The following is a 12,375-nucleotide window of genomic DNA, read 5'->3' as shown; positions in this document are numbered from 1 at the left end:
TTAATATCTGAGCAGAACCCACACCGCTCGCAGCTCAAAACGGACTGGTCTTGAAAAGGTTAATCAGTTGTGAAGTGAAGATCACCTAGCTGGCGAAGCGATGTTTGCATCCTTAACCACTACCACAAAGATGATTACTGCGTTGTACTATAAATGTCACCTCAAAGACTGCGGAGAAAGTTCCTTTTTACTGCTATTCTAATAAAAACCAAACACAAACTGCAACAGAGACGTAAATTACGCTTTACAAGAAATAAATGCTACAAGGCACTGATTTGCAAATGTAATGAACTGCACGTTCAGGGGGTCGTTAAAGTAAAGGCACATTTGCCTCAGTAAAAATGTGTTGAGGTATACTGTACATACATTGTCTGTTAGTGCAAATGACCTCTGTTGACATAGACAGCCGTGGAGTTCCCAGCACTGGGCGGAAAAATATTTTGTTTCCAAGCATGGATTACCGATTGATGATAAAAAGTAAATAAAATATTCTGCACAGTTTTGTCATACCTCATGTTTCACTGTACTTGTGCCGGGACCAACGCATATTAACGATGTTTTTGAAGAAGTGAACTGAACGGAACTGCTGACGGTTAAAATACTGGGTCTCAGGTTTGAATGTCACAACTTTTCTGGATGAGGATTATCTCTGAGGACAGTAATGTTCTTGTGTATAGATATATATATCACAAAAACCTATCCTGTTTTTTTAAAAACACACAAAGAGGCTTATTTTATTATACCAGTCAAGGTGTATGTTTAATAGCATTTTAGGGTGCATTAATGTATAGTATAATCAGATACAAATGCACTAAAAAATTTGAGAACTATAGGACTGGGTGCAAGAAGGCCAAAAATCTCAAGAGTTTTCTAATTACACTGATTGACCATAACCTACAGAAATGCACCTCATTCCAAAATGAAAAGCCTTGAGTAGTTTAGTCCAGTTTGAATGTGAACTTTTTACCTGCGATCAGGCTTTTACGACAGCTTCTCGTTTACACGCTTCTTTACTCTTCTCAAACTTCTTCAAGTACTGCTGGTGTATCTTTCCACCAATCTCTGTAAGTAATGTGTCATACACCTTACAACGCAAGCTGGGAAAAGACACGTGACAAAATTCTAATTAAATTGTATTGCAGTATACTCTGAGTATACTGTACCTATTATTTTGATGTGGGTATAACATTGTGTCCCAAGGGGTTTTGATTCTTCATACAACTTGCTGATGGAGATTATTATTAGCACCTCCTTTCTGCATAATTCTGTCTGACACACCCGTGGACTGCAGAGTCCTAAGGAAACAGGTTCCTGTATGTGACATGGCCTCCCTCCAGCTGGATTACTACAAACGCATTGGTAATCTGATACTAGTTTAACAAACTCATTTTTCATTTCCAGGCACAGATAATTGTTTTCTCCAAATGTTGTTTCAGTAGGGAGCAAAGCTGATTGATCATGAGTCGACTGATTGTGAGGTGCCATGTACTGTAGCAGGACACCACAATAGCCCTGTGTCCACTCCTGTGTCCAATGAGTTCTGGAGTGAAGCTATTGTGATGCAGTAGAACCCCATTGTTTATGTTCTTCCCATGACAGAGAGCTGACATTAGAGTCAATCTTTCGGCAGAAGACTTAGAGGAGTATAAAAGTCCGGACCTCTAAATTCAAAGAAAGCTTCTAACTCACAGCCATAAGATTCCTAAACTGCACTTCTTAAATCCTCACACCCCCACCGACACCCCCGTTTTTACACTGAACTCAAAATATTGCCACTACTTGAATTTTGCACACCACTGCTATGGGAATACTTAAAATTACACCTACTGACATGTTTCTGTCTCCAACTACTTGTAATGTCATTTGTCAGGAGAGGAAAACACACAAATAAGCATGTACTTGGGTATGTAAGACTATAAACCTGAACTTGTTGGGATAAACAGTATGAATATTAACTAGCTGACCATTTCATAAAGTCAGTAAGTAGAATTGTCCAAAGGTTTCTAATTTTGCTTTGTTTAAATTAAATCAGAATAGCCGCCCTTACTACGGAAAAGTATAATTGTATTCCAGAAATAATATATACTGCTTGAAGTTTCTCAAGAATTTTACAGTTCAAAGGTTTTACAAAATATATTTCTAATGATTTCTGAGTAATTTTATTGCATAGAGCCAATGTTTTAGGATTTATCTCTAGTATAAACTAGTCAATGGCCATGTTAGCAAAGACTTTAATCTATGTAATCTCAACCAAATCCGCTGAAAACGTCTCAGAGGGACTTTGCCTTTCAGATGTTGAATCAAACACAGGCTGTAGACCCACAGTCCAGTACTTCTGTTGACATTCATACAATGTATAAGTACTGTATATTGCTGCCTTTCACACAGCTTTAGAAAGATGGTGTTCAGGAGCATGGAGAATACATCTTATTCATAAGATTGGATATAAATCCATCCATCTTCTAACCTCTTTATCCAATAGAGGATTGCCAATAGAGGACCACTTCACCACCATGGCGCCCTGGATATAATCCATACAGTACAGGTATATACAAATTTATATTGGTTGGGTTTATTACACTGAAAAAAACATTTCAGCTTAGAGTTTAAGAACCTTAAACACTGCTAGGATTAGATAAACATGACAGACAGTAGAAGCAAATTTAAACAGCTTACTTATTTAAAGGCTATATTTCTTTTTAACTGGAAAAAAAAGATTTACAAAACAGCATTAAAATCAATGGAAGGAAAATCAGAAATGTATAACACTACAAGCATGATAAATTAAAAGAATATTGAAAATGACTCTCACACCAAAAAATACATATTTATACACTCTCCATGCATTTGTTTACTGTAGTTTTTGACATCTTATTTTATCACCAGTGTTGTATTGAGCATTACAGCTGAAACAGTAAATAACACTGGTAGGTCAGTTCCATTATACCCAAGAAAGCAATGCTCAGAGCACATAATCAATCCCATCGGGATGATTTTCTTCTCATGTGTCTTGTTCCTTCGCTGTCAATGGCTTCGTACAAGTCTTGCTTGTTCTCTTTGGTGGCATGAAGATATCCAAGGTATCCCACACACAGTGAGAGTGTGAGCAGTCCAATAGCCATCACAGGCTTGTTCTGTAATTTAGAAACAACAACATTACATATACTGTAGGATAAGCATCCGACATGTTGCAAAATTATTCAGACCCTTGCTCAGTTTTTACATTTTGCTTTAAACATGCAGTCATAACAACTTAAAGTAACAAATAATATATAGGGTACACAACCTACTCCACACATTCAAAAACAGAAAGCAAGAAGCAAATAAACATGAAAGATACTGGAAATACAAAAGTTATGGGCATATAAGTATTCAAAGCCTTTGCTGTGGAAATTCACAAAAAATCACATTAACAAACCACACAATTATCTGAGTTGTCTCTGTTAGTAATAATAGTGGTTAATGATCAACATTCATTTTTTGAAAGAGTTGTTGTTCATTGGCAGTGATGGAGAAAATGTCCATGGACCAACCATACCCCTGTCATTACACAAAAGGAGTTTGTATGGAACTGACAAAAAACCTGTTGAATCTCACATGGGATTTTGCAACAAAGCACCTACATGACACTGTAAGTGTGTGACAAAAGGATCTGGGTCAGACAAAACAAAATCGTAACTTTTTGTCTACATGCAAAACATGACATTATCTAATGCAAACCAAACATGGTGCATCACTCAGTAAGCCTCATCCCTGCTGTTGAGCATGGTGGTGGCAGCATTATGTCATAGCTCTGCTTTTCATCAGCAGGTACTGGGAAGATTGTCAGGAGATGAAGCGAACAGGGAAACTTGCTCCAGACAAATTCTGGCTTCTTAAGCTAAACCTAAACCGGGGACAAAAATTAACCTTTCAGAAGGACAATAATCAAAAGCAACACTGTAGTGGCTTGAGTATAAGAAAGCATTATAAAGCTGACCTTTATAAGTTAAACTCCTGACTTGAATCCTATTGAGAATCTGCAGACGGGCTTGAAAACTGCTTTTCATAAGCAATCTCCAAGCTACATGAGAGGGTTTAAGCAAGGAACTATGCATTTACCTACAGTATCTAGAATTATAACCCAATGGACATAAGGTGATCGGATGCTTCAGAATCACCATGTTCATGTCAGTGGAAAGTGCAAGCTGATGGAGTAAAAAAAGTGTGCAGTCCATCATAACTTCCCACATCATCAGTGACAGGACATCGTACCATGAAGATAAGGCACTTCCGCTTAAAGGGAGCAGATTTCTAACCAAATAAGAACTGAAATTTATCACACTTCCAACCAGTGTTATCTTTATGTTTTCTGTCTCACAATGACAGTACTCAGCATTTGACGTTCATCACTTGCTCTTTGGTATTCATTATCCTTCAGCAGGCCTGAACAAACACTGAGCCACGAGTCACTAAAGCTCGCTAGCAGCCGCCGGGACCTTACTGGTTTGATGAAGAGCTCGGGGTTGATGGCACGGAACAGCGTGGTAGTCTGAACTCCCCTCAGCCCCGGGGCTCTGTAGCCCTGCTCCTTCGGCAGCTCGGTCTTTGCCTTGCCCGGGTCAGGAGAGGGTGAGGACATGGTCAGGGCCTGCAAACAGAACCTGCACACAAGCACGCATCACTGTCCTTGGCTGCTCCCGCTCACAGATGAAAGCAAGTTATGTTCCGCCGTTAATTCACTGCTTAAACCTTTAAAATCCTGCTGCACCATCTTACATCCTGATTAGAAGAAGGACCGTGACATTAATATAACAGAGAGAGATGTGTTCTGCAGTGTCATGTACTGGCCCATGGTAACTGTGCATTACGCTCTCAGAACTCTAAGGCACTGATTTTCACTCCTGGTTCTTGAGGGAAACTGTATCTGTTCTCTTAATTGGTCTGCTGTCAGTGTTTCCAGCTCTTTTCTTGGCCATGATTATAAATTACCTACGAACCCTTTGGGACTGTGATTCTTATACTTGTCCTAGAAACTGACACCTGAGAGATGAGATCATTGAATTACACACTACTGACTGGGTCGGTGTAACACAAATCAATTGGACCAACGAATAAACTAATACTAAAAAACAATAAATGTGCCCTCATCACACACTTTTGTTATACACAGGGAATACACGTGGCGAAAAAAAAATAAAATGTATAAAATGTACAATCAAGGTCTTTAAACTTCGTCTTCCGAAGGAAACATATTCACTTGTTAGTTATAAAATAACAGAATAACGCGCTGTGCTCAAGCCCCTAAGCATTATTTAAGCACACGCATAAAGGTAAAGAACTGACGACTGTGAAATTTTTGAACGATAATGTTATTAACCAGAAAAAGCAAATGATCAGTGACTGCTTATACACACCGAAAATGCAGTTTTATTGTGTCTCGTTGAAGTGGTTCATTTTATTGACTAAATGGCTGACAATGATGACAAAAGATCCCTATTTATACCTTGTACAAATTTATGTCAAATATAACCCACCTGCTGGTTCATATTCATTGAGTATTTAGCTACAATACATACTCTTTTAATACTCGATATATTTGGCCTTCTGTAGCTACGATATTAAGCACACGAATTCATGGTTCCCTTTTCACTATTATCGTATATCTGCTTAGTTAATGTCTGAAGCAGTAAATACGCCTCAATTGTCCAGCGCTCATATTTTAAACCGAAATCAAAAGTTAGTTACCTGCTCACTCCTCTGTAACAGGCAACAACATAAAACAACCTACTTCCATCGGGAAGAAATTGTGAAGAGCGATGAAAATACTTCGGCAAACGAGACAGCGCCCTCTGCTGCCGGGCATACCGACACGGTACATTGAAAATACTGTACGTTGCCAAGGAAACCCCTCGCTTATTGGTGCTCCAGCAGATCCAGTAGATCTCTAACTATACCGATGCTAACACAAATATCCGTGTCATAAATTTAGAAGAGCTGTAAAAATGTATTCATCATCCAGAAGTGTTGTTTTTGTCCATCAGGTTTGAGCCACAGTTGCTCCAGGGTGCTATGTTAAAACTTTCATAGGGTGCTATTTTGCAGTTGCCACTATGAGCCAGCTGTTTTGGTTTGAATGAACTGACTGACGTGAAGGAATAATTCCATTGCCGAACAGCAGGAAGAAAGCTCTGGTTTTGCTAAACAGCTGGAATGTGGCTGCTGACCTGATCATTTTTTGAGGCCCGGTAAAAGATGCCTTCACTGTAGTTGATCTGCTTTTTAAACCTCATCTGCACACAGTCCTTGGCATCACCAATAACTTAAAGTACATTATTTTCAACAACACGCATAACTTGATGTAGTCTTTCCTCAAGAAATCACTCCCTAATTTCCGACTGAATAAGTCTTAAGTGAAAATCTTCAGATGAAGATGAACAGACAGCCAGAGAGCTGAGAGAGCTGAAAGAAAATGTCAAATCTCAACTGAAACAGAAAACTGAACTCAGCTTGTCAGCAATGAAGAACTTTACTGGGTCCAGAACAAACAGACACAGAGGAAAGTGGTTCCCCCAGATACAATTTGAGTGCTGGGTACTTTTCAATTAGCACCTGATTATGTCCTGGAAAACAATTGACTTTTAAATGTCTATACGCAAAAGGAAAACTGCATTCATAAAATAATTCTCCACAGGTGAGCCTGCTTTTGTAAACTGAGGCAGAAAAAGAGCCTAACTTTGATCTGTAAAAAACTACATTCAAATAAAGAAGATTGACATATTCTGTCTGATGAATTTAAAAAGAAAACTCTTCACTTCCCTTCAAAAATACAGCTCCTGTCCCAAAATGTAGTCTTGAGTCCCTACTGTGGCCAGAAACTGATTTCAGCCATATCACCCTGTAACTCACAACTGGCAACCCACTGAAGCTAAGCAGGTGTGAGCCTGGTCAGTACCTGGATGAGAGACCTCCTGGGAAAAACTAAGGTTGCTGCTGGAAGAGGTGTTAGTGGGGCCAGCAGGGGGCGCTAACCCTGCGGCTCATGTGGGTCCTAATGCCCCAGTGTAGTGACGGGGACACTATACTGTAAACAGGCGCCGTCCTTCGGATGAGACGTAAAACCGAGGTCCTGACTCTCTGTGGTCATTAAAAATCCCAGGGTGTTTCTCGAAAAGAGTAGGGGTGTACCCCGGCGTCCTGGCCAAATTTCCCAGCGGCCTTTATCAATCATGGCCTCCTAACAATCCCCCTCTATAAATTGGCTTAATTACTCTGCTCTCCTCCCCACTGATCGCTGATGTGTGGTGAGCGTTCTGGCGCACTATGGCTGCCGTCGCATCATCCAGGTGGGGCTGCACATTGGTGGTGGTGGAGGGGAGTCCCCATTGCCTGTAAAGCGCTTTGAGTGGAGTGTACAGAAAAGCCCTATATAAATGTAAGCAATTATTATTATTATTATTATTATTATTTCAAACCATTTAGTCTTCACGTTATATTATCATACTTACTAGAATTCCTCAAAAATATCTCATCTGTGTTTGTATTTTTTGTTATCTTCTGCAAACGTTTTGATAGTGAATCTGAATCCTTTACCTTTTCTGAACCAAATGGAAATCCTGGACTTTATTTGGGCTATCTGTCAGTTTTGAGTGAGGTTTGTGTATGAACAGCCTCTTCAGTCATGAAGAGAGACTGTGGATGATGAGCTGCTGTCCTCAGTCACCTGGCCAGCTGGAAGAAGACAGTTTTTGAAACCAGAGTGGAGGCCAGCAGGTGACTAGAAAACGTCTGTAGTCTAGAGACAGAGGGCTGATCCTGTGTTATATGATTGCATCGGAGGAATGGAAGTGTCTGACCAACCTGGTGTTTAATGGATACTGGACCTTTTGAGAATTCTGGACATATGTTTTGAGAAGAGACTCAGACTCAGATTTCAAATTTTGACATTTGAAAATACTGTAGCTGTTTTGAGAAGAGTCTCCAAGAAAGACAATGAAAGAGTTTCCGAGATAAACTTAAGTTTTTAGTAAAAAAGTTCTATGTGAACATTGGTGTTTGGAAGCTGGTAAGCAGCTAAACTGCCTGGTTATTGTCAGAGAGGGAAAGGAAAAGTCAGATGTTAAAGGAAAACTTTAGGCTTTTGTTATGTGTTTTTGTGGTTTACATTCATTCCTTGCACTGTAAATAAAGAATACTGATTACTATCTCATGACTGCACGTGTGTGGTTTACTCAGGAGCTACCTATTAAAAGATGACTGCTATGGATTTGTATTTTACACCCTTTGCTGTGTTACTACAGTATGTACTCCATTTTACCTTTTATTTTTTGCATTGCTGTAAAAAAGCAGACGCCGAAAGAAATGAATCAATGACTGTCCACTTGTTTTTTTCTGACTGTGTGTTCTAATTATGTTTCTTCTATGGCATAATTCTTTTAGTTTTTTTACCAATATGCAAAATTTTACATTTACTTACACAGAATTTAATTTGCTATGTACAGTAGAATATTGAGAAAGGATCTTCAGTTAAAATATTGTTTTACCAAATATTTTTTATTTTGTATCAAAGAATATCTTTTCTTAAATAGCCTTTCTCAAGACGGCTTATATTTAACAATTTATTTCTTTGAGACACAGTGGTATATGGAGTACAAAACATGATTAAAAAATCAGTGTATGTGAAATAATAAGAGAACCTCCAGTTTACATAGCACAATTAAGGGGGCAATTATAATCAGATGGTTAAACAATTGGGAAACAAGTCAACAAGGACTGCATTTGGGCAGTCAGGAATCTACTGTTCATAATGGTTAGAAACTTTGAGATTGGTATTTACCATACAGATTAGCAGAAACATATCGTGCCATGTTAAAAAGAGATTTCAGAGGACCTCAGAAAAGTTCATGCTCGTGAGCCTGGAGAAAATCAATTCAAAATATTTGATGATATCTATACACTGGTGGCTCTGTGGCTGAGGATCTATGCCTGTGACTGGAAGGTTGCCGGTTCGTATCTCGCGGCCGGCAGCGGAATCCTACTCCGTTGGGTCCCTGAGCAAGGCCCTAAACCCCAACTGCTCCAGGGGCACTGTACAATGGCTGACCCTGTGCTCTGAGCCCAAGCTTCTCTCCCTGCCTGTGTGTCTCATGGAGAGCAAGTTGGGGTATGTGAAAAGACAAATTCTTAATACAAGAAATTGCAATAAAGTGATATTGCCAATAGAAAATATTCAAGACTACGGTGATCATATCCAGGACCATTCATCCTAAAGAGGAACATGGGAAATCATCTACAGTATGAAGTCACAAAGAAGACCAGAGTAGCATCTAAGAATCTCCAGGCCTCTATGGTTGTGGCTAACGTCAGTGTACATGCCTCAGCCATCAAGAAAAGAATGAACGGGAATGGTTCAGATAGCCCAGAGGATAGAGGAGGGCCCAGAAGAAACAAAAAGAACAAAGACAAAGAAGCTAAGCAGAAAAGCAGATGTACCTTAGAATGTCTGAAGAAGACAATTTGCATTCTGGTCTGGCCAACTCAAAGAACGGACCTAAATCCCATTGAACTGTTATGGTGGAACCTGAAGCAAACTGTTCATGCGAAGGAATCCCTCAAATGTCACTAAATTCTTAAAAGCCATCGTGAAACACTGCTAAACAGTTACGTGAAATATCTAGTGGAAGTAATTGCTGCTCAAGGGGGTGCAACAAGTTACTAAATCTAAAGGATTACACACTCTTTCACAAACTCATTTACGGCTGGAACATTCTTTTAATTAAATCATCTAGATACTGTTATGTCTTTATTTAGACTTTCATGAAGAACTAATTATGTTTTTTCTTGCTAAAATACACAAGGATCAACCAACATTAAGGGTTCCAAACTTTCTTGGGTCCGCTGCTGCCTGCCATTTTGCCTGTCTCATGTTACGAAGTGTCTTTCAGGACCCTGTGCAGACAGCACAATCCGGAAGGGAGATACGGGGAGGAGACCAGGAACTGGGCTGGTAGACGAACAGGGCGGCATGACGAGTGTGCACTGGTGCTTGGGGAGGCATGGTCCAGGCGAATAGATCCGAAGGAGTCCAGGGGGAAAACCGGGGCAAAGTCCAAAAGTCCAAAAAACAGGATATCCAGAAAAGACAACACGACAAAAGTTAAAAACCGGAGTGGGATCCGGCGCAAGGACGGGGAATAAAAATTGGGTAACGGGACCAGGCGCTCCATGTCCCGGACTCGGCTGGTTCGGGACGCCGATAGGAGGCCTATGCCCTCGAGCCGCGGGCGTAGGGCGACTCGGTGGTAGGTGGGCCTCCGAGCATCTGTGTTCCCATGCAGAACCCGGAGGAGAGTGAGCGTCTGGCTTTTGAGGTGGGCTGGAACAGGGAGCAGGTGCAGAAAATCAACTACAATGTGAAAGAGCCAGAGCACCCTTAAGGGGGAGGGACTACAGTCGTGACATCTCTGTTTACTGACCTAACAGTACTGTTTTGGATGGTTATTCCTTCAGGCTTGTACCATGGGGATATATGAATTATTGGTTCCTCACACCTTGATGAATGCCAATCATTTCTACATGGTTATGGGTTGAATGGAATCAGAATGTTTAAATGTCTTATCATCTGTATCCCATTCTGCAAGTAAATGATGGGCACTCCTTAAGTGTTTGCACAACTGCCCCAATAGGCCCTGACTCACCTGTGAGCCCGTATTGGGAAATGGATGCATGGATCCAATTGCTGATAACTAATCTGATAAATTCAATCAGCATCCAAAAGGCCATGCAGAAATCAAGATGAACAATAACAGAAACAGAAGTGAGCGCAAAAGAGGCATTAGTACACCGAGAGACTTCTTTTGGCGAAACAAAGACTAGATCATGTTCATATACTGTGAGCAGAGACCAACTCTTTATGGCTTTATGAAAAGGACTGCTGACTTATTATGGTAGTGGAAATGCTGAGTTCCTATCTGTGATATCAGCAAGGTTATAATATGTAACTTACTTGTGTAGTGATGTATTGTTTGGAATAAGGAAAAAGGTTTCCATTCGTTCTACAATTGTTAAGCGTCCATTTAGGGAGTATTTTAGCCCTGAGTAGGATTTTTATTTCATGAGACACTGGTTCCCTCTTTCCCTTTTAAGGTATGCACGCCTCAGTTACAGGGGAAATTGTGTTCTTCTGTTTCTGTCAGAGGCAGCACTCACAGATTTGTAAGTATCTGTATAGTCATGGAGGTTGTGTGTAAATTGTTGTAAATAAATATTTGTTCTTTTTATGTTTTTATGTTGATGTCATGGGGTTATTATTTTGTTACCACACTGAAAGGAGTGTGGAACAAAAGAAAGGAGAGTTTAAAATGTGAAAAATCACAAGGTTCTGGAGCTCTGGGTAAACAGGTACCTTTACCACTTAGGATGTTAATTGCTGTCAGTGCTACAGTCTACATTATTTAAAGATTTGTATTATTTGTGTAAAATCTTAATTATTACAGAAAACTAGGTCATGACACAATATTTCCTCTCATTATTGTATTCAATTTCAATTGTTTGCTACTGTATATCCAATAACTTCATCAACTTCCCATGAAGTTTGTCCCACCATTTATAGCCAGCAGCTGTATCACCCTGCAACTCACCAATGGAAACCCACTGAAGCTCAGCAGGTGTGAGGCTGATCAGTACCTGGATGGGAGACCTCCTGGGAAAAACTAAGGTTCCTGCTGGAAAAGGTATTAGAGGGTCCAGTAGGGGGTGCTCACCCTGCAGTCTGTGTGGGTCCTAATGCCTCAGTATAGTGATGGGGATGCTGTCCTTTACATGAGACATACAACTGAAGTCCTGATTCTCTATGATCATTAAAAATCCCAGGGTGTTTCTCAAAAAGTGTAAGGGTGTTACTCCGGTATCATGGCCTCCTAATAATCCCTCATCCCTGAATTGGCTTTATCGTTCTTTTCATCTCCCCATTGATAACTGATGTGTGGTGAGAGTACTGGTGCACTATGGCTGCTGTCGCATCATCCAGGTGGGGCTGCACACTGGTGGTGGAGGGGATCCCCATTACCTGTAAAGTGCTTTGAGTGGAGTGTCCAGAAAAGTGCTATATACCTTTATATAGTGTAAGCAATTATTATTAGTAGTAATGTAGAACAGTCCAATTAAAAAGATTCCCACATTAAAAAAATGAATTACTCTCAACCGACTCAGAAATACAACGGTGAGAAACAAGAATCAAAATCGCTTTCACAGAATACAGGGCAAAGTAACCTTAGATTCTGCTTTTCTTTCTTACTTCACACAAAATATTACTTGCTTTTGTTCCCTTCCGGTTTCTTTCAGTTTTGTTTTGAGCTGTTCTTCAAAATAGCAAACACGGCTCACTTTCTTCCTCTT

The 12,375-nt window shown here is 40.1% G+C and overlaps 1 protein-coding gene across 1 annotated transcript; it reads right to left on the bottom strand.

The window, feature by feature from the left end:
• Positions 1-2,550: 2,550 nt before the first annotated feature.
• Positions 2,551-5,863, bottom strand: smim8 (small integral membrane protein 8). Its single transcript, XM_088626730.1, has 3 exons — positions 5,728-5,863; positions 4,484-4,643; positions 2,551-3,134 (listed from the first exon to the last, which is right to left on the bottom strand). The coding sequence occupies exons 2-3, from the start codon at positions 4,619-4,621 to the stop codon at positions 2,976-2,978; spliced, it is 297 nt and encodes a 98-aa protein (XP_088482856.1). The 5' UTR covers positions 4,622-4,643; positions 5,728-5,863; the 3' UTR covers positions 2,551-2,975.
• Between the last annotated feature and the right edge of the window lie 6,512 nt (positions 5,864-12,375).

This window comes from Lepisosteus platostomus, chromosome 3, assembly GCF_059453375.1.
Source record: "Lepisosteus platostomus isolate fLepPlt1 chromosome 3, fLepPlt1.hap1, whole genome shotgun sequence".
Classification (NCBI taxonomy): domain Eukaryota; kingdom Metazoa; phylum Chordata; class Actinopteri; order Semionotiformes; family Lepisosteidae; genus Lepisosteus; species Lepisosteus platostomus.
Note: the sequence above shows the minus strand (reverse complement) of the source record. Positions and strands in the feature narration are given on the sequence as shown.